The sequence below is a fragment of the Danio rerio genome, chromosome 4 (assembly GCF_049306965.1).
Source record: "Danio rerio strain Tuebingen ecotype United States chromosome 4, GRCz12tu, whole genome shotgun sequence".
NCBI classification, from domain to species: Eukaryota; Metazoa; Chordata; class Actinopteri; order Cypriniformes; family Danionidae; genus Danio; species Danio rerio.
In genome coordinates this window covers 34,630,180-34,652,931 of record NC_133179.1, presented here as the reverse complement: position 1 = coordinate 34,652,931, position 22,752 = coordinate 34,630,180, and the positions used below count along the sequence as shown (strand labels likewise).

Here is a 22,752-nt window from a genome sequence, read left to right as displayed (position 1 = left end):
TAGACTAAGCCAAAGGAGCTTAGCTGAAGACCTACGTAGTGACATTTTATATACCTGCCAAGATGCAGAAATGCCATCTCAAAAGGTTACCTGCTGTTAGTCCAATCAGGGACAGTGGCATCTTAAATATACAAATAATAATGTTAACCCAGGGTTTGCCAATGTGAAACTGTTAATGTTAATGAAAACCCAGGATTATTTTATAACCCCTAGGGGCTGTTTCATAAAAGTAGTTCAGATTTTGCTGACATCATGGCGCCCCTTGTGGCAGACGTGTTTGCTTGCTCCGCACATTTTTGCATAATGAGCACAATTAAAAAAAAAAAAAACACTGTACATTGTTTACATCTGTTTCATTACTCAAATCAGGTTTATATATTGTTTACTTTCATAGATATTTACATACTTACATTTTATAATCATACTTCAGTCACTTCTGTGTATATATGTGTATTTATGTGTATAATGTGTATGTTGTGTGTATGACTTCACTGTGGACGGCAAAGTAAGAATTTCATTGTACAGGGAGACGTGTTTCCTTACTGTGCACATGACAATAAACATTTGAATTGGATTGAATTGAAAAGCGGGGATTAAAGTAAAAACCTGACCGCACTTTAATTGGTTCTATAACAGTAAGTAATTGCCATGGTAGCACACAACATAATCAATGCATCTGTGCTCAACCTTTAGGGTTTCATGACAGTAACGTGCACAAGCAAATTATCTGGATTATTTTGACTGAACTCAGATTAGTTACATCAAATGATCTTCAAATTTCTGTTATGGAACCAATTTAAGCGTGGACGATTAGTTCTGCTCACTGAAGCCAGGTTTTCAACTTTAATCTCCACTTTTCTAAACCACTTTCATGAAACAGCCCCCGATCTCACATGCTATTGTTTTAGTGCTTCAGTTGCCTATTGGAGAAATGACCAGGAATAACGGTAGAAAACGGTCACACTACTTGCTCTACAAACAAGTGTATTCATGTTTATTCATACAAAAAAAATAAGAAAATATGACTTTGCAACATCAAGCAGCATTAAGCATGGGCCAGTATAAGATTCTGACGTATGATAACCTTGAATAAAAATATCACGCTTTCACAGTATTGTGATTACTGGTCTAAAATATATTATTTTTAAATGTCTAGGTATAAAACAAACTATTTTTTTTCCCCTTTAAGCACAAAATATTTTCTTTTAAGAAAATAAAAGAAATAAAAAGAATGTATTTATTTATTTTTTATATTTTGGAGCAGTAAACATGTCAGGCTAAATCATTCAAATGAATCATTGACATCTGTTGTTTTCATTAGTTTCAAAAACAGATTGCTTTACGATTTGAAATGGCATCTTTAGATATCTTTTCTGCTGGAGATACTATCTTAAAATGTAAAAAAAAAAAAAAAACTTGCATCCAGTTGAAGACAGAATTCAGAAGGGGCTAATAATTCTGTCCTTAAAATGGTGTTTTTAAAAAAAACTGCTTTTATTCTAGCCGGAAAAAAACAAATAAGACTTTCTCCAGAAGAAAAAAAAAATATTATCATACAAACTGTGAAAATTTCCTTGCTCTGTTAAACACAATTTGGGAAATATAAAAAATAATAGGTTTGGGCTATTAATTCTGACTAAAATTTTAGCGGTTTTAAAACCTTGACTTTTCCAAACCACGGTACACCTTGAAAGGAGTTATCATCCCTTTCGTAAGCAGCATAACACTGTTTTTAGGATCTAAAAATGGTTTCTTTTAAAAAAGTGTCAAGCAAAAAAATTCAATGGCTGCGCCTGCTGTTACGTGAAGAATATGGTCAATACTGACGAACTTCACACTCAAATGTTTGCATATCATCAGCATGCTGTAATCCATTTCTTAAGCAGCAAAAGTCTTTTTTAGACTAGTTTGTTGGCCAGTTGTAGTCAGTGCAATGCTAAATGTTTTTTTTTTTTCACTATTATTTGTTCCTTTTGTCTCACGTCGTCCCACAAGAACATTAATATAGTTTAGATTACTGTACAATGTTTTATAATAATTAATTACTTTAGTGTTTATTTAATTCCGCATATTTAAAATTGGGGGCATCCATATGACATACTTTAACACAATAGCCCTGGTAATTAAGTATTAAGAGTATAATAGTGATGTAATTCTAACTCAGATACTATCTGTGAGAACTAGTAACATCTACTAAAATCAAGTTTAAACCCATAAAGAAGTTGAGAAAAAAAGGAATTGTGATCAACGTGACATATGCAAATGGAAAGTACTAAGCCAACACCATCACTGTAATAGCAGATATCTTCTTAGGAATACTGTAGGTCAAATATTGTCAGCTCAGTTAAACATTTTTATATAGCGCCAGTGCTCAAGGATGCTTAGAAGAACAAGAAAAGCAAAATGAACAAAACAATAAAAATGTCCTGTTTAAAAATAAATGAAACAATAAACAGAAACAAAATACCTTCTCTTCAACACTTGCTTCAAGTTTATTTATATGAGAGTAATTAACAAAAAGAAATCAGGTAGGTCTAAGCAAGAAACAATAACCAAAAATGAGCTGATTAAAACTAGTACTCAATTTCTTATAGTGATGTATTGTTAGAATGGAATGACATTATGCTATTTAATAAATTAAACCTTCGGAAAAACTTTTCACACTTTTCTGTTACTTTTTTTTAGCTTTATATTGTCAGCTCAGTTAAACCTTTTATTAATTTATTGTGTTTATTTATTTTGTAAAGCATCAGTGCTCAAGGGCGCTTTACAAACAGTAGGAGAACAAGAAAAGCAATAACCTTAAGAAGGTAGAGAAAATGGGAGACTAATACATAAAATAATGACAAAAGACATGAGAACAAGTGATGAAAGAAACTCATTTCTGTCTTTTAATGAGTGCTTATGTGCATTTAGGAAAACTAGGCAGCACACTTAGGGCTGCAAGAATGATTTAATTTAGTATTCTTATTATTCAAATATCAGAATGAGAATCAGAATTGGTGTTTGAGAATGAAAATAAACCTGTTTGTTCCTGCAGATCTTCCTGTTTGACTCTGAATGTTTCTTCAATCTTCACATCTTCACTCTCCTCTTTAATAAACGCCATCTTTATAACAGTGTGGAGATCAGTCGCTTCAGCAGGAGTTTTTTTTTCTGTTTGGACACTTTATTCTGTTTTAAAAAACAAAACAATGAACAGAAACAAAATAACTTCTCTTCAACACTTGCTTCAATGTTTTTTTATGGGAGTAATTAACAAAAAGAAATCAGGTGAAATGTTTCTTTAAAACACTTATTACACACATTCCTGTTACTTTATTCAAACAATAGCCATTAGTTACTGATAATAAAATAGTACTACGTTGTATAAAGGGTTAAAATAATATTTCCAAAAGCAGGAATATAATTTAGCACCATATAAAAAAACTTAAAAATTTAGAACTTTAACTTTAAATCGGTTTATCTCTGTGCAAACGTTTTCAAACAAACCTTTGTCCAGTTGAATCACAGCGGTGAAGCGGCGCTGCCTGATGACGTCATGCGCGACGCCAAAATAAAAGTCTTTTTTTTAAAGCTTTTTTGACACTTTCTGTTGCAGTCATGACCTATTGATACATTACTCCCATGGTTTTTACTTTACACTATATATGCTCTCTCTCTCACACAAACCTTTAATCCAAACATTTTCTTAACTTTTTTAATCCACTTTATGATGACTTGTATGTCTACAACAACATTACTTCTTAATATCTGAGTACAAATCTCATCCTCATAATTATGACCTCTTCTTTTCTATTTCTACAACTTCATAGGCCTACGTAGAATTTCTTTTTTTCCACATGAATTGTCGTCTCTTATTAAGACAAGTTAAAGATGTATTATATGAAGTAATAAAAGGATTTGTACCCTTATAAGTAATTGTGGAGGATGGGTATAAAATAGTTGTTAATTCAAAATTAGACAATGTCATGAGTTGAAAAAAGCAATACCAAAAGATTGCATTGAAATAGTCAAAAAAAAAAAAAAAATAGTTGGGCGATGAAGATGAATTATCAGAGACCTATTTTAAGAAGAAAAATGGAGAAAAGATCAATGAGCTTATGTACAGTTAAGAGTTTTTATGCTGTTTTTAGATAAAAGGCTTTTGTAAGACCTATAGCACTCAACTACTGGAAGGAAAGATATGATGATTTAAAAAGAAATATGGTGAAATGTCAGAATGAACAATTTTAATTATTTATTGAGACATAATTGCATATTAATACAAATGATAGGTATTAAGATATAAATATATAGGTATTGAACAAGATATAATGACCCAAAGGTTGGTGATTCAAGCCCACCCACTGACGAATTACGCACTTTGCTGCCTTGCAACTGCTAACACGTGCACTGGGCATATATCCTGGGTCACATTCTGTCCAGCGTTACAAGATAATATCAGGATTTAGCAGAAGATTGTCACGGGTAGGGAAGGTATTTCTGTAAACGGTGTCTAGCTCTTGAAAGAGCTCCTCATCAGCCCGGCTAGCTCAGTCAGTAGAGCATGAGACCAGGCACGTGCACACATAGGGGTCAACCTGTGCAGTTCACATGCCCTTTTTAGTCTTGGATAGAAAGTGCCCTTCCAAAACGATAAAAAGTGCCCCCGTGACAACACCCCCCACCGCCCTACAGTAGGCGTGCGACAACACTGCTCTTGAGTACGCGCGCTCCCCACCCCCCACGTGCTTAACAGTATGTGCGCAACAACACCGCTCTTCAGTATGCGCAGTATGCACGGGCCTGCATGAGACTCTCATTCTCAGGGTCGTGGGTTAGAGCCCCACGTTGGGCGTTTCTGTTACCTCTCTGTCTCTCTCTCTCAGCAAACTTTCATTAGGGTTCATATAGCAGACCTTTTGAGACAAAGTTCCGCCTTTCTACCGCTGTAGGTGACCTTTAAATAAGTCTCTGTGGTGCATTTGGTTAGTGTGTTTGGCTGTTATCTAAAAGGTTGGTGGTTCAAGCCCACCCAGGGACACATCAAGCATTTTGCTGCCTAGCAACTGCTAACACGTGCACTGGACATAGATCCTGGGCCACATTCTGTCCAGCGTTACAAGATGAAATCAGGTTTTAGCAGAACATTGTCATGAGTAGGGAAGGTATTACCGTAAACGGTGTCTAGCTCTTGAAACTACTTATCAGCAGCCCGGCTAGCTCAGTCGGTAGAGCATGAGACTCTTAATCTCAGGGTCGTGGGTCGAGCCACACTTTGGGCGTTACTTTTACTTTTCTCTCTCTCTCTCTCAGAAAACTTACATTAGGGTTCATATAACAGACCTTTTGAGAAAAAGTTCAGCGTTACTACCACTGTAGGTGACCTTTAACTAAGTCTCTGAGGCGCAATCGGTTAGTGCGTTCAGCTGTTAACTAAAAGGTCGGTGGTTCAAGCCCACCTAGGGAAGAATCAAGCATTTTGCTGCCTTGCAACTGCTAACACGTGCACTGTCCAGTGTTACAAGATGAAATCAGGATTTAGCAGAACATTGTCACGGGTAGGGAGGGTATTACTGTAAACAGTGTCTAGCTCTTGAAAGAGTTTCTCATCAGCCTGGCTAGCTCAGTCGGTAGAGCATGAGACTCTTAATCTCAGGGTTGTGGGTTCGAGCCCCACGTTGAGCGTTTCTGTTACTTTTCTCTCTCTCTCTCAGCAAACTTACATTAGGCTTTATATAGCAGACCTTTTGAGACAAAGTTCCGCGTTTCTACCACTGTAGGTGACGTTTCACTAAGTCTCTGTGGTGCAATCGGTTAGAGCGTTCTGCAGTTATCTGAAAGGTTGGTGGTTGAAACCCACCCAGGGATGGATCAAGTATTTTGCTGCCTTGCAACTGCTAACACGTGCACTGGACATAGATCCTCGGCCACATTCTGTCCAGCGTTACAAGATGAAATCAGGATTTAGCAGAAGATTATCACAGGCAGGGAAAGTATTACTGTTAACGGTGTCTAGCTCTTGACATGGCTTCTCATCAGCTCGGCTAACTCAGTCGGTAGAACATGAGACTCTTAATCTCAGTGTCGTGGGTTAGAGCCCCACGTTGGGCGTTTCTGTTACCTCTCTGTCTTTCTCAGCAAACTTTCGTTAGGGTTCATTTAGCAGACCTTTTGAGACAAAGTTCCGCCTTTCTACCACTGTAGGTGATTTTTCACTAAGTCTCTGTGGTGCAATCAGTTAGAGCGTTTGGCTTTTAACTGAAAGGTTGGTGGTTCAAGCCCACCCAGGGAAGAATTAGGCATTTTGCTGCCTTGCAACTGCTAACACGTGCACTGGACATAGATCCTGGGCCACATTCTGTCCAGCGTTACAAGATAAAATCAGGATTTAGCAGAACATTATGGAACAAAATCAATGCCAAAACTCTTGAATTAAAAAGCTTGTTGAATATCACAAACTGAAAAAAATAATACACCGTGTTAACAAGTTCTTGCATTTTAATGACTTGAATTCCAGGGTTTGTATTTTTAGGTCCTGAAATTTAACATATCTGTTTATTTAAGCTGTGAATATTTCAACGAAAAATATTTTAAACATATTTTCACACTTAAAAATTCAATAATTCATTATCAATTTTTAGATTTCACTTACAGAATATTCAATACCCTTTAAAAATAGGATGTATAATATTCAAAAGGTATTTTTCAGTTCATTTTATTTCAGTTCAAATATTCGCTTCCATAAATTCAGTGGATCAAATTCGACTGTTAAAATTCAAGATTACATCCGGGAACTACAGGAGAAGCAATAGATTGCAGATTGAAGATAGCCAGCTGCTTTAGCTTTCACCAGCAGGTGGAGATGGAATAATGTAAGATTTTTAACCCAGTAAACAGGCGAGAAAAAGGCTAATAAAGGCACAAAAGTAGCATTTAATATTAATATCAATGACTTGGACATTATAAATGATAAAAAGTATGAGTAAATGAGGTTTTAGTCATCTATATTTGCCCTTATGTAACGGAAGCCAGCTGGTAAATCTCAGTCCTCGGATCCAGCGACAGACGTTGTTCTGCAATCTTTAGCATCCTCGGAACTTGTCTCCCATGCTGGCTCGCTACCTGCTCGGACCGGTGCTGTTACTTGCACATAAACCGTCTTTTGATGAATATGATGTTACACATTGTCTATCTTTATTGACTTTTTCTTCCATAGACACGAAGTATTGTATTGACAGCTAAAGAATATAAACGTAAGAGAAACTGGAGAGGAAATATTATAATAATAATACAACATTGATAAACATTGACAGGGCTAAGAACAATTACGATCAAAGATATTTAAAAGCAGAGAGATTTTATGAGAATATCACACAAAACAGTTTACTTGGATCTGGTAAACAGAGTTCAGGTATGATTTAAGGTTGGTTATGGATGGGGCGTGTAATTTAAAATAATTTAACATAATGTGCGAATGCATTAAAGCAGCGTCTTCAGTTATTCATACAGAACCGTCTAATATGGCATAACTATAAGGAGTAATGTTTGCGCTGTTTAAACGCAGCTATGTCAGGATTTGGATAGGTTATTTGCAATTACAAATGTACAAGTACGAAATCAGATTGGAGATATCTGCAAATATATTATGACCAGTCATATTCCTCCATTTGACGCAGAAATATAAATCAGCCTTTACTATTCTAATAATATCTTTATATAAAGTAATTTTAGATACAGTTATAGCTGGAGTACACCTTTTATTAAATTAAAGTTCCATATAGAAATCACTTTCAAGTCAAATGTTTGAGATCTTTGCATCTATTCCAAAATAGAATGCATTATTTTGCATTGTGCATGTTTGTGTTTATTGTGGTAAAAAAAGTTAAATTGCTCACTTTTAACTTCTCTTTTCAATGTCAGCATCTACTGTAAGCATTTATACATTCTTCAACAGAGCATTGTTATAGCTAAATCATTACATGTTAAATATTACAAAATAATGACATTCTTAATAACACTCAAATCTGCAACACTAGTTTGCCAAACGATTAGTAATTTCTGCACAACACACCTGAAACTTAGTCTTTAAATCTGTGATATGGTCAATAGCATGGTACACAGTTTCCATTTGCTGAGAAGCGAGCCTAATTTGAGGCTGTTCAACAGTTACAGCTCGGATGTCTTCAGTTTCAGTTGTGGGCAAATACTGAATGCCATTTTGAGCCAGGAGTTCATTTAAATTTTCTGGCCTGTAGGGATCGTCTCCAAACACATTGTTGTGAGCTGTGCTGTCATTTCCCATCCTTGACAGCATTCCATCTGCCAATAGCTGTGTTGGTGTTTTATTGTGTTCTGTCCGCAAAGCATGGTGATTCCATGCCTCTCTGAAGTGCTGTAGTCTAGCTTGGATATGGGGAAGAAAAACTATGCCGAGTGAAACTTTGTGAAGGTCATTGCTGGAATCAAGCAGTTCAGAATCTTCAAGACTGTAGAACATGCTATAGAATGAGTGTAGCACATGTAAATATACATCTATCCACAAACGTTCTATTCTTTGGTTGTGAACTGATTCCCCAGTTATGTGACTCCGGCGCTGAAGTTCTTGTACAAGGTTTATGAACAAGGCCACTTGTATGTTTTCACCACCGTAATCTGACCTTACCCTAGAGGGCAGAACACAAAGGGATGTTGCTTGAATAAACTGAGACATTACAGTACTGGCACAGTTGTCTGTGTTGCAGTTTAGGTATGTAATTAGTCGTGAATGTCCATCAATTGCACCATGAATCACAAAGCCCCATCTAAAAGAATATAAAATTACAATACAAATGTAAGTTTAGCATTTAAGATAGTACAGTGTGAACAAAGAAGTGCTGCAGGTCCCACTTTTTACAGTTTCCAGGTTTCTTTTATGCAGGACATCACAAAAGACAAATTAAATATATTTTTAAAATAATTAACCTTCACAACAGGGTGCACCAATAATTAAGTACTGTTTGGACAAATTTTTATTTTAAAATGATTAAATGGTGAAAAAGTAGGGTGCAATAAATCAAGAAATTAGGAAGGGTACATAAGGACAACTGGAATTTTAGGGACTATGAAATATAAACTACACTGTGTTATCCTTAGAATAATTGTATGGGCTGTATGTAATGTATTATAAAATGCACATTTTCTAAAAGTCAAACATTCATATAGTTCCACAGTGCAGACTTATTTAAAAACAGCTTTAAAAAAAGTCACTGGATCAAAAATGTCAATGATTTAACATTTAGTCGTTTTAGGCAAGGACAGTATGGTTAACTGTTGTAATGCTTTTGTAGTATTGTAATTTACAATGACTGCTTAGGTTCACAGTAATGGATTAGTCTGTAAATAATTTATTTAGCATATTTAAGACCAAATACATTTAAGACAAAACAACTTTCAATTGAAATCAGGTGTATAACCAGCAGACGGTACAGTGGCTCAGTGGTTAGCACTGTCGCCTCACAGCAAGAAGGTTGCTGGTTTGAGTCCCAGCTGGCATTTCTGTGTGGAGTTTGCCTTTGTGTGGAGGCCCCAGTTTCTCCCACAGTACAAAGACATACTCTGTAGAATTGGGTGAATTGGCCTTAGTGTGTGCGTGTGTGTGTGTGTGTATAGTTACATCTTAATCCAACACCTGTGTTCTGTTCCTGCCAAGGCCAGATCATGATCTCTTCTGCTTTGTTGGACAGTTGCTGTACAACTAAGTTTGTGTCCACAGGGTCAGCATTAGGTTGCTGGTTATATCTCTGGATCTCTGCGACCAAGCGTTTCTTTTCTTGGGCAATCTTTTGAGTAATCCTCTGACGCCTTTTGTTCCGATCTGTAATATAAGAAAAAAGCAATGATATTACAAAAGTGTTGCCATGAAATTTAATGAGAAGAACCAGTGTAACATAAATCTTCATCATTTACTAATACATACCATTCTGCCTATAAAGATAATGCTTTTTCTGACAAATGCTCACAAAGAGCGTTTCGATGGACAACTGCAAGCCATGAGCACCAACAGGACTGGCTGTAGCATTTCCTTAAGTAAAGGTTAAAAAACACTTAAGTTCTTTTTATTCAAATACTTCAGAAAGCAAAATAAAATAACTTAAAGCTCTTTGTACTTCATTTTCAAAATATTTATTATTATAATGTCTTTTTTCCCTTTGGTGTATTGCTCCTTGTTGTAGTTGTTATTTATGTTTATTTACTTATTTTTTTATTTAGACGATTTACATTTTTATTTTTTATTGTAATGGTTTACATGCCTTGCGATGTTGATTTGTTCCCTGTTTTGTGATGTAAAATTTCTTGCAATAAAAAAAAATTGCACAGTGCCACAGCAACAGACAAACATCAGGACAATCAATTATTGAAATTTTTCTGGAGGCTTTCTTTATAAGGAATTCATTGGTCCATAAGCCTTACTGTAGCTGAACCGATAGGCCAAACTTTTAGTTGTAGTAGTAGTTTAGTTTGATGAAGTAAATTATCCTATGAACTGACATATGTAAAACATTGTGCTCTTGCAGATAATTTTTTTGAGGTCCGCAGCTGCATGTTGAAAAGAAAGCAGATCTGTATAAAACATCTGAGATAATTGCATCAAGAATGTGAACCAAAAATTGCCTTTTGAAGATATGGAGCCAAAAAAATAGAGCCCTGAATTTTGGGTCTAATGTGCACATTTATTGGTCTCAAATTATATAGTTTTGGTCTGATTTTTCTGTTGTAACTGTTTAAAAAAATAAAAGTAATCCCTGTTTAAGTAAGTCAAAATGCAAAATTAACTTGCACACAGTTTCCATCCACACACCATAAATTGACAATAAACTACAGCTAGTTAGATAACACATAGAATAATCCAACAGTGTTTGTTTATAAAACATTTCACTTACCACTGCTTGCCCACTGCTTGACATCAATAACCCACTGTTTTACTGTGTCATCACTACAATGGAATTGATTCTGCATCATCTTCAGATTCTCTGTTGCAGTCAAGGTCTTTTGCACTGTCTTCAAAAAAGCAAAACAAAATTTCATTTACTAAAATAATATTTTAAATAACCAAAATGCATGATTAAATAAAATAACGTATTTAATTAAATATATATAGCTGAGGTGTGGTGCCCTACATTATCTACATGGGGTACAGTAACAGTGTGATGCATTTTGTGTGAGCTTTAAGTTAAAATTTTTTATATTTTAAATAGTTTATTGTTTTACAAAACATGAACATATACCTTTTTAAATCTAGAAGACAAGGCAATGTGCAGTCCATTCTCTTTACGCTGATTCCACCCAATTGCATGGACCGTAAGCATATCAGTTCTTACTGTAGGAAACAACAGAAAATCAATAATCTACAATAAATTGTAAAATATCCAGTTGTTTATTTACAGGCTAGCAGGGGACTTACAAACCTGACTTGGTCATATATTTTGTGGTCAGGGCACATCTGGATAGAAAATTATTTACTTGCTCCACTTCTTCCCCAAGTGTGGTTCCAGCACCTTCCTGGTTCCTTGCATTCCACGGAATCTACATGAAGCAGTATACATGTTAAACAGTGTGGACAACAGGGTGTTGGCAGCTTTCGAGGATGCTCAAAGCACACTCCTGTGTTGTAGTTTGAGTCACATCATTATTCATTGGGTTACATTGTGTTATTGGCTATATTTTGATCTTGAATGCAAAAATCAACTAGTTAAAAGCATCACCTCGCATTTTGTATTGTGGGCTTTGGCATGCATTACAGACAAGCAATGTCTCATTTTCCGAAGAGGTTGAAGATGACTCAGGGCTTCTGACACTTTCTCCAGGAATGGCACATAACGGCAGGTCACATCCATGGCCAAAAATTTTGCATCTTTGAAACCTTTTTGGAGATACATCGGATATGCAAAGATTTCTCCTCTATACATATTCAGACCTTTTGAAAAATAGAAAAAGTAGAGAACATGTTGCACAGTGAAGAGCAGGCTTAAAATCATTAGATTAATCATCCACAAACATTTGTAATTGCTAATATTTGGTATTTGTTAAGACCAATCCCAAGCCCAACCTTTTAGGAGGAATCCATGCCTGCACACAGCAATTTCCACACCTTCTTCATCCAACTTGTTGGCTTGCTTTGATGTCTCTCTTGCTGCTGTCCAGTGGGATTCCCCACACATTGCTTTTCCTGGTGTCTACCAAAGTAAATAGTTTCACATTTTTATTTTTGACATTAATGACAATAATGACATTAGCATTGACTATATTAAATTAGGAGGCTGGTCAAACATACAAACAATGTCAACATTTTGTCATTTATTATATAATCAATTATTCAATATATATTGATAATGAATAGTATTGATGGGATATTGATATCATGGGCACTTCAAAATACTGTGCATAATTATTATTAATTGAATTGTTATAGTGCTGTTTAAAATTATACTGATTGTTGCATTGATGGTGACATTCACAGCATTAATAGCTTGAAGACTTAATTTATTTTCAAACAAAATGAACATTGTGACTATATAAAGTCCTTTTGTTCAATAACTTTGTAAAGTAAGGCTCCATTTAACATTAGTTAATTTAGTATCAATGTTATCTTAGGTGATGTTAATTTCTTAGTTACTTACTAATAATACATTACTTTAGATAACTCAAAAACATAACTCAAAAGTCATCATCATGTTTTTATATAAAGTTAATAACTGATAGAATTCAGTTTCTTAGACTAATATTAACATAGTACTAATAAATCTGTTTTCCTCAATTTCCAAAATAACATTTACTAATGAGATTTAATTGTAAAGTATTATATATTGTACTGTAAAATCCTTTTAAAATCTTTATTTGTTTAAAAAAAATTTTAAAACTAAACATGTACTGACAATAAAGCAATACACTAAGTATTTTTTGGTTATTATACCTGTTAAAGTAACCTTTTTAATATTGGAGTATATCATAATGTCATAAGCCTAATATATATATATATATATATTTATGTATATTGAGTCTGAATATATAGTCAAGCCCGATATTCATAACACAGGTTATTCTGAATTACTCATAACACCTTAATAAAGGCTCCCTCACCCAAGCAAGAAGGCTACAGTATTTCCAACTTTACATCTAATTATTTATAAAATAAGGCAAAGATATCTGTTTATCAGCCGGATTAAAAAAACTTACACTCTTGACTGCACCACGGACTTCCTCAACAAAATTAGACACCATTGAGTCTTGGGCTAAAAAAACTCCATTAAAAAACCCTGGCTCTTGACCCCTATAAGAAAATATATTATTAGTAGACGTGTAACCTATTAATAATTGAATTTATAAATCTATATTCAACAGCTACAGTATCAACAGCTTTATTTTAGATACATTAAAGCTATATCACAATGATCATGTTAGTAGCAAGTACATACATGTACTGCATAGTCTGTTTTTAATGTGCATACAACACTCACTGGTTTGTTTTTTGGAACCTGTAGAGTTTTCGGTTACCATCCACTTAAACAGCCACCATTTCAGGGCTACAGACTGGACAGAGAAATGGCTCCTTTCCCAGTAGTTGGTTCTGTTCAGAGTTGCAGTACACATGTTGCAAAAAGCTTCTCTGAAAAGCATCCGCATTCACTTTGCCAGTCTAAAATACACAAGTTGCAGTATACAATGACAATAACATCCAAAATCACAGATCTGTTAGTGCACTCACAAATCCAAGAAAACGGCATATTACCATGTTATCTTATTTGACCTCCATTTTGTTTAATTTCTGTAGCCTTAAATACTATAGCCAGTTGTGAACCTTGAATTTCATATCAGGTTATATCAGAATCACACTAATTAACGTAATGATCTTTCAGATTCCCATTTTTACTCACTCTTCCAAACTGCTTTGTTCTCTTGTCTAGCAGTGCTGTGAATGCTTTCACTGACATTCCTGGAGCTGCTGTCTTCATAGCCTCAAACGAATGAAATAGATCTTGGTGGAATAGGGTCTGGGCTTGCATGGTAGCAGGCCAATAACCACTCCTTTCAAAGTCAATGACCCCTGGAGTCCATTGCTTATTGCAATGTTTGCACGTCAGCAATGGTGTGTGAAGGTTATAACGGCCTGGGAGCACATGAAAGACAAATAAATTACAAGGAAGTAAAGTAATGTGTTAGATAAATAATATTTTTAAACAATCCTACCATTTATGCAAACCAGAATGATAGATCTTCCAACAGATACAGCAACATCAGCATTATTACAGGAACAAATTATCTGAGGCAAGGCTGTTGGTAGCAAACAATCTGTGAAAGCAAAGAACAATTAAGATGTAATAATTAACATGTAATAATTGTACAATGTAATAAAAGTACAATGCATAATTTAAGTCTGTTGGGGGGGAATGCAAATCATCACAAACCTTGTTCACAGATGATGTAGTTACTGTCATGGAGTTTCACAAATTCCGTTGGAGGGATGTATTTAAAAAAGCCACTGATTGTGGTTTGCCTACTGTGCAAAATGTGGTGTTTGTGTATTAATGTGTCACAACATTCACAAAACCACTCTGATGGCAAACATTCCCTACAACGGATAATTGCTTCTCTCACATGACAGTGACTACATGTCATCGTGGGAATCCTTTCAGCCGACAACAAGTTGGCAAGGTTTTGTGGCCTCGCCTCTTGCCAACACTGTTGGACCTCTTTTTTTCTTTGTCCCCAAATGGACAATGGAGACTGCAGGATGGTGTCTTCAGGAGGATCTTCAAGGGTGATGGTCTCAGATTCCTGAAGAAGGTTCTCTAGCCTCTGCATATTAAAATCTTTAAAGAGAGAAGGAAAGAAATGAAAAAATAACAAAATAAATTCAACACTGTAATTCACCTACATCTAACTAATTGGGATTTCCATTGGTTTTAGTAAAGTGATAATCCGGTGATGGAACAGAAGGCTGAGGGTGAAAGGATAGTTGGAAAGATTTATGTGGAATGATTCTGGGAGTATCATAATTAAAAACTTAATATATGAAATAAAAAATTATACCTTTTTAACTTTTATTTAATGTTTACAATGCAAATCTAATTAGATCCACTTATTTGGTAAACAAAGCAAGTCTCTCATATAATCTATCTACTAAAAGTTACTAAAGTATCTACTAAAATTACTTTACAAATTGTTTTGCAATTAAATTACAATTTTCATATTTGTCAATAATGTTACTAAATTAATTTAAAAGCTAAATAAAAAGAAATGTACACACATTTACACAAGTAAATAAATAGACACAGTTTTCTTAAGTTTTTCTACTGTCGGGTTAATAACAACAAATGGTGGTAACATTAATGCTTGAGGCGTATTAGGGGACTGTAGAAAAGGCTTTAGGAAAAACCATTGTTAGCTGGCTAGTTACTAAACAGAAAACAGGCAATTTCCTCAGTGTCTTGAGGATTTCTTTATGCCTGTGTCCCTGTTTTCAGATGAAGCATAGGTTTTGAATTAAAATAAATAAATAAATAAAAAAATAAAATTCTTCTTACCAGGATATTGATGGGTAATACATGGTGGGGAGGAACTAGCACATGGAGAACAAACTGTTTAGAAGTAAAAAAAATAAATAAATAAAACAAGCCACATTACAACAATTCATTGAAACTCCTTGCCAAATATACAAAAAAATAAAAATAAACAATGTAACTTTTGGAAATCTTGCAACATGGAAAATATTAAACCTATACATGCATGTCATTACACTGTAATTGACATTACCTATTTTTGCATTAAGTCTACTGAGTAGCAAGAGCACTATTAAACTCCTTCTTAGTTCATTCACACATCATTATTCACTATTAAAAGAGTTTGTCATTAACTTTATAAAACAGATACCAACCAGATGATGATCTTTTTTTCTGACGTTTCGAGGTGGACACCCGTTGCCCATCGCAGTCCCTCTTCCACCAGGTTACTTTGTTTTGTCCAGGGACTTCAGGTTGATCTGACTCTTTTTTTTTTTTGACTTAGCATGTAATTAAACAGATGGGAGAAAACTAGGCATTAACTAACTGGAGTTAATTGCTTGAATATTTGTGTATAACAAAAAAATAATAATAATAATTGCCTGTATCTCCTCAACAAAAGAAGAACAGCTTCTAATTTATGTTTGTTTCCACTTAACATTGTACTAAAACAAAAAATTAAATGTCTGTTTAATCTAGTTTCTGACTGCAACTCAAACTTGAGTTGATTATCACAATTCAAAGCAAAGCTTGGACCACATCAAATATGTGACAGTGTAAAGGAATAGTTCAAAAAAGGCATTAGGCTAACAGATTGTACAATTACTAAAGGCAGAACACAAAAGTCTATATATCACAGAATGAAATGGGCTCAGATCACGTGTATAAAATGCTTTAGAGCTGCTTCCTAGGTTAAATTGAGTGACACATTAAAATGAATAAAAAGGTAACTTTTTAAGTAAACAAATAGTCAAGATGATGATTCATGCTGTTAATTTCCATTTGTAATTATCACATTATGTAATAAAACACTTTTTATTTTTTACCTGTATTTCATTAGAGGACAACCACAACACATAAAGTGTGGAAGGTCCTACTATGCCATGATCCTGTAGTGTACCTCCTAAATTGCTAAATAAGGGAGATAGCGAGAGTGGCAGCTATACTGAGAAAATCTCACTTGCCATCTCATCCAGACCAGCAAATGCAACCAAGTCCTGTGAAAGAAATAAAATAAAATGTCTGTAATGGATTTTTTTAAATTTTATTTTATATATATAAATGAGTACACAAGTGAAATGACTATTAACCTGAAAAGGCTGCGTGACATTGAATGTTCTCTTCATAACTCTCCCATCTGGGTATTTGAATTGTAATGTGACTCCATCAGCCGACTCAACAAGTGCAGATATATATATATATATATATATATATATATATATATATATATATATATATATATATATATATATATATATATATATATATATCTGGCGATCCTCTATTGCCTTTTTAAAGAGTACAGAGTCTTTAGTTATACACACAGAAAACAGTAATGATCTAGCTACATCCAAGTTAAACATACTTTTGTATGTGGCATTTTGTGCTGTTGCATTTGCTGTCTCCTTCTTTCCTGATGCATTTGAAAATGTAAAAATGAAAAGCTGAGCCACCGGGTAGTATTTAGATAAATGTAAAATGTTAATTGATTGTACAGCTGAAGTCAAAATTATTAGCCCAAATCTGTCAGGGTTCTGCCACTTTGGTCTTGTAAATTCTTGTTTTGGTGGCAGAGCTCTGACACTTCTCTTGTCTGGTCCTGTTTCTGTCTCTGTGTGAGCGCGCGCCGTCGTGGGTGTACGTAGAGTGTGCGCGCTCCTGCTTGACGCGGCCGCGCGCGCGCTCTGCGTCCCTCAGATGCGTGCGTGCATGCTTCATCCTGAGCGCCCTCCGGTGTCGGCTCCAGCCCCTGAGCGCCCTCCGGTGTCGGCTCCAGCCCCTGAGCGCCCTCCAGTGTCGGCTCCAGCCCCTGAGCGCCCTCCAGTGTCGGCTCCAGCCCCTGAGCGCCCTCCAGTGTCGGCTCCAGCCCCTGAGCGCCCTCCAGTGTCGGCTCCAGCCCCTGAGCGCCCTCCAGTGCCGGCTTCAGCCCGGCTCCTTGCCCTGCCGGCATCACCCAGATGTCTTTCCCTGCCGGCACCACCCAGACGTCTAGCCCTGCCGGCCCCAGCCCGGCTCCTTTCCCTGCCAGAACCTACCAGACGTCTAGCCCAGCCGGCTCCAGCCCGACACCTTGCCCTGCAGGCACCTACCAGACGTCTTTCCCTGCCGGCGCCTACCAGACGTCTTTCCCTGCCGGCACCTACCAGACGTCTTTCCCTGCCGGCACCTACCAGACGTCTTTCCCTGCCGGCACCTACCAGACGTCTAGCCCTGCCGGCACCTACCAGACGTCTAGCCCTGCCGGCCCCAGTCCGGCTCCTTTCCCTGCCGGAACTTACCAGACGTCTAGCCCTGCCGGCCCCAGCCCGGCCCCTTGCCCTGCCGGCACGACCCAGACGTCTTGCCCTGCCGGCCCCAGCCCGACTCCTTGCCCTGCCGGTGCCAACCAGACGTCTAGCCCTGCCGGCACCAGCCCAGCTCCCAGCCCTGCCGGCATCAGCCCAGCTCCCTGCCCTGCCGGCGCCACCCAGACGTCTTGCCCTGCCGGCGCCACCCAGACGTCTTGCCTTGCCGGCGCCACCCAGACGTCTTGCCCAGCCGGTCCCAGCCCGGCCCCTTGCCCTGCCGGCACCACCCAGACGTCTTGCCTTGCCGGCCCCAGCCTGGCCCCTTGCCCTGCCAGCACGACCCAGACGTCTTGCCCTGCCGGCCCCAGCCCAGCTCCTTGCCCTGCCGGCGCCAACCAGACGTCTAGCCCTGCCGGCACCAGCCCAGCTCCCTGCCCTGCCGGCTCCCCTCTGGTCTCCAGCCCAGCCGGCTCCCCACCGACCTCCTGCCTTGTCTCCCCTGATAGACTTTCCCTGGGTCGTCCCTCCTGCTCCTCCCTGGTGTTCCCTCCCTGCACCCTGGACGGATCCTCCGGCTCCACCCTGGCTCCCTGCCGGGGCCCCTGACCCACTGAATCCACCCTGGACTGTCCCTCCTGATCCTCCCTGGTCTTGCCCTCCCATCCCTCCCTTGTTTGTCTTGTTGAGTCCGGCTTGGCTTCCCTCCCTCCCCCCCTTCATGTCGTCTTGCCTGTTCACCTCCCTGTCTTGTGTTTGTTGATGTTGCCTGTTTTGTTGTCTTGTGGTGTTTCTTGTCTGTCTTGTACCTTGTTGGATGTTCCCTTTAGGGACGCCAGGTGGCGTCCCTTTTGGGGGGGGCTAGTGTCAGGGTTCTGCCACTTTGGTCTTGTAAATTCTTGTTTTGGTGGCAGAGCTCTGACACTTCTCTTGTCTGGTCCTGTTTCTGTCTCTGTGTGAGCGCGCACCGTCGTGGGTGTACGTAGAGTGTGCGCGCTCCTGCTTGACGCGGCCGCGCGCGCGCTCTGCGTCCCTCAGATGCGTGCGCTCTTGTACTCGTGTTTGTGTTTTCGTCTGTCAGCAGCGTGGTGTTTCATTCCCAGCGTCTCAGTCTTGTTGGTTTCGGTTTTTGGTCGGCGCTGGGATGAAGCATGCATGCTGCATGTGTGAGCGCACGGTGAGTTTTCATTCATCGTGTGCTTGTGTCTTTTGTCAAAGCACGTGGCTCGGTGTTTACATTGTGGTCACGTGCTTTTGTCGTGTGCTTCAGTGTTGTGTTATGTGAGCGCATGGCTTGTATTGTCTCTCTGTGTCATGCGCTCTCCTGTCTATTGTCTAGTCCCACCCTCCTTGTTAACCCATTATTAGTTAATTGTGTTCACCTGTGTGTCAATTTACTTTTTGCTTTATAATCCCCCTCATGTTTTCAGTCCTTTGCCAGTTCGTTGTCTACACTCCCCGTGTTCCTGCTCCAGTCTTGCCTTGTTCTTGTTGAGCCAAGTTTGTGTGTTTTGTTAATGTTTTCCCCCTCGGGGTAGTTTTGTTTTGCTTTTTATTTTTATTTTATTATTAATAAATACCCATTGTTTCTTTGCACTTGAGTCCTCGCTCCTTTTCCCCACCACAACCGTGACAAAATCACATTATTAGGATTTTTCACAGTATTTCCTAAAAGCAATGCCCCTTAAGCAATATTTTTTTTTTGTCTACAGAACAAGCCATTGTTTTAAATTGACTTGCATAATTACCTTTACTTGCCTAATTAAGCAATTTAAGCCTTTAAATGTCTCTTTAGGCTGAATACTGATATCTTAATAACATCAAGTCAAATATTATGTGCTGTCATAACGTCAAACATTTGAAAAATTACTTATTACAACATAAAATATTAAAACTTATAGAACTTACTAAAAATATTATGATTAGAAACGTGTTGAGAAAAATCTCTCCATTAAACAGAAATTGGGAAACAATATTAAATGATTAAAATATAACAGGGGAGCTAATAATTTTGACTTCAACTGTATACATTAGAATAATAAATGCTTTGATTATGATACTTACCCTTGCTCGATCTGTTTCCAAAGAGAGATTGTACTCTATCTTGTTCCTGCCTTAGTGCCCTCCATGCCCTCAAGTCCTGCAAAAATGTATTATTTACAAAAAAGTGTGTTAATTACAATATTGTCAATATTAATATTGTCTTTGACGATCTTTAACTGTTCTCAAGCCAGATTATTACCCAGGCATTTATACTGTGTGCTTTGGATTTATTTTAATATAACTTCTAAATCTACGGCAAACCTAAACAACTTACTTTACTGATAATTTTTAAAAGCCTTAGTTATTTTAAAACATGATGGCAAAAAATTACTTTATCACCAGCCAGGTCCAAAAAAATATATATATAAATAAATAAATAAAATAAAAAACTGTTCTAAAAAATAAATAAATAAATAAAAAGTGACCTCTGAAAAACCCGACATGCATATTCTATGTAGTATCTTTGAAAATAGTATATTTACATAATTATTTGGTAGTTCACTGTCATCCACAGCAACCTCTGCAATCTGAAAAAGCACAAAATGCTGTTATTTGGAATCACTGGGCTGTATTCTGAAAAAAACTGTCACATGTAAATCATACATTGGTTCTTTCAAAGTCTTAAGATGTAACACGTAAAACAATTACATTGTCGTCCTCAGGTAAATTTTCTACATCAGCTGGCTCCAGAAACTGAAAACAATAAGGGGACATCATGTTGAATGCTGAAACATTCTCACATGTAAATCATACAATAATTGCTTTCAGAATATTAAAACACAGCAATAGAAAAATATAAATTGTCAGTGTCAGATAAATTTTCCTCAGCAGCTGGCTCCAAAACCTGAAAAAGTACCACAAAAATGTAACTAGGAAAACTATCTTGCATGCACAAAAACTGTAATTGATCGTTTTCAGTATCCTAAACTTAAACAATTGAGAAATGTACATACATTCAAATTTGTTTGTCTATAATGACCTGTTGAACCAACTGTCCATCTGGTTATTTAAAAGAGAAATGGCAAAATATTCATACCTTGGGTCGTATATACACAGCTGATCTTGATTGCCTTAGCTCCTGGCAGGCCTTAATAGTGGCAGGGCAAATTGTGGAGAGCTGTTACTTTCTGTGTTACCCCAGCTGCAAATGATTGACAAAATGTTTAGCCAAAAACATAAATATTTGTTTTGTTTGTCCTGCACACTAACTGAATCTAGTCTAGTTAAACTTCATCCTATTTTCATGTATTTGTAAAAGGGCTGTGTATTTCTCAGATTCATTATAAACAGGTCATGTGACAGAACCAATGTCTAGTAATTAAATGTAAAATGTATGAATATATATATAAAGTCTATAATATGTGGAGAACAGTCTGCAGAAAGCATGATTATCCAGAGATTCTGCCTAGAACCCCCCACAACACCTAACAGCCTAACACAATGGATTACACCTACTTCATTACACAATCACAAAATCAGAAAAACAGCACATCTCTGATTTAAAATTATAACAATATTGTTTTTTTTTTAAACAATTCAAAGTGTTATATTAAAACTGCACTTACATATATATACCAAGTCCTCTCCATTGGGAATGAATTAATTTCTGATCCCAACAACACAAACTCTTTGAGACCGCTGTCTTGTAAATGTTTCCTGTCCTCTTTGGAACATCCTCAGTCTTACTCAGCACAAAATACAAAACAAAATACACCATTTTCACATGCCTGTGACAAAAAATCAGATTGGTAAAATAATTACAGTGGTGTACAAGACTCACAAATGAAATAACTGGCCAAAGCTGGTTTCTGACAGTTTTCACAAATCCTTAAAAGAATATATTTGATTTAGGAAAGGGTTAACTGAACTAAACTGATCTGTGAAAGTTTTCAAAAAAAAAAAAAAAAAAACAGTGACTCAAAGAAGGGATAACTGACCAAAACTGATTTGTGAATGATATCATAAATAATTAAAGGGTTAAAAATAAAAATAATTAATTAGAAATTAAAAATAAATTAAATAAAAATTAAAACTAATTAATTAGCCTCAGCCATATCACCCTGCAGCCCAAGACTGGTTACTCACTGAAGCTAAGCAGGGCTGAGCCTGGATAGTACCTGGATGGGAGACCACTAGGGAAGACTAGGTTGCTGTTGGAATTGGTGTTAGTGAGGCCAGCAGGGGGTGCTCAACCTGTGGTCTGCGTGAGTCCTAATGCCCCAGTAAAGGGGATACTACACTGTAAGTGGGTGCTGTCTTTCGGATAAGATGTTAAACTGAGGTCCTGACTCTCTGTGGTCATTAAAAATCCCATGGCACTTCTCGTGAAAGAGCAGGGGTGTAACCCTGGTGACCTGGCCAAAGTCCCTCTATTGGCCCTTATGGTCATGGCCTCCCAATCATCCCCTTCCATTGAATTTTCTTAATCCGAATATTGTTTGGAACCAGCTTTTGGAACAACTACCATGACATAATTATACCCGAATAAATAAGGCAGAACATAGAAAAACAATGAAACTGACTAAAATGGATTGTGAACCGCAGTTAAGATAGTTTGTGATTTCATTCAGATTTAATTTGCCTATAAATACACAGTGCACCACCATGCAATATGGAATGCTGTTGCATATTCTCTATGATTTGTGAATTGTGAAGTTTTTTGAAAAAGTAAATTTATTGTATAA

At 37.2% G+C, this 22,752-nt stretch overlaps 4 protein-coding genes and 1 non-coding gene across 10 annotated transcripts in view; 1 reads left to right on the top strand and 4 right to left on the bottom strand.

Moving 5' to 3' along the window:
* Positions 1–22,752, bottom strand: part of LOC137491238 (uncharacterized) — a 1,025,816-nt gene that overhangs the window by 181,744 nt on the left and 821,320 nt on the right. The gene's annotated exons all lie outside the window — the stretch shown is intronic.
* Positions 1–22,752, bottom strand: part of LOC101886704 (uncharacterized) — an 847,011-nt gene that overhangs the window by 2,939 nt on the left and 821,320 nt on the right. Inside the window, exons 1-2 of one of the 3 annotated variants that reach the window (XM_068220363.2) lie at positions 3,493–3,532; positions 3,025–3,174 (exon numbers count right to left, since the gene is read on the bottom strand). The exons of the other annotated variants lie outside the window; for them this stretch is intronic. Of the exons in view, the coding sequence (XP_068076464.1) occupies positions 3,025–3,109 (85 nt within the window). The 5' untranslated portion in view covers positions 3,110–3,174; positions 3,493–3,532. Of the gene's footprint in view, positions 1–3,024; positions 3,175–3,492; positions 3,533–22,752 lie in introns of those variants that run through there. 3 annotated transcript variants of the gene reach the window in all.
* Positions 1–22,752, bottom strand: part of LOC137491231 (uncharacterized) — a 498,327-nt gene that overhangs the window by 441,477 nt on the left and 34,098 nt on the right. The gene's annotated exons all lie outside the window — the stretch shown is intronic.
* On the top strand, positions 5,598–5,670 carry trnak-cuu (transfer RNA lysine (anticodon CUU)). The gene has a single exon. It is a non-coding gene; the product is annotated as a tRNA-Lys (tRNA).
* Positions 6,468–16,918, bottom strand: LOC137491245 (uncharacterized). 4 transcript variants are annotated; one of them, XM_073947841.1, is made up of 17 exons: positions 16,832–16,918; positions 16,568–16,738; positions 15,896–16,021; positions 15,546–15,599; positions 14,427–14,831; positions 14,209–14,310; positions 13,896–14,128; positions 13,479–13,657; positions 13,198–13,291; positions 12,071–12,197; positions 11,727–11,938; positions 11,430–11,547; positions 11,250–11,341; positions 10,905–11,022; positions 9,941–10,045; positions 9,653–9,838; positions 6,704–8,786 (listed from the first exon to the last, which is right to left on the bottom strand). In XM_073947841.1, the coding sequence occupies exons 9-17, from the start codon at positions 13,240–13,242 to the stop codon at positions 8,773–8,775; spliced, it is 1,017 nt and encodes a 338-aa protein (XP_073803942.1). In that variant the 5' UTR covers positions 13,243–13,291; positions 13,479–13,657; positions 13,896–14,128; positions 14,209–14,310; positions 14,427–14,831; positions 15,546–15,599; positions 15,896–16,021; positions 16,568–16,738; positions 16,832–16,918; the 3' UTR covers positions 6,704–8,772. The 4 variants fall into 4 exon arrangements, with proteins under 4 accessions (XP_073803940.1, XP_073803941.1, XP_073803942.1 ...); XM_073947842.1 differs by lacking the exon at positions 16,832–16,918 and having other exon boundaries at positions 7,791–8,648; positions 16,568–16,711; XM_073947839.1 differs by lacking the exons at positions 15,546–15,599; positions 15,896–16,021; positions 16,568–16,738; positions 16,832–16,918 and having other exon boundaries at positions 6,468–8,648; positions 9,638–9,838; positions 14,427–14,621.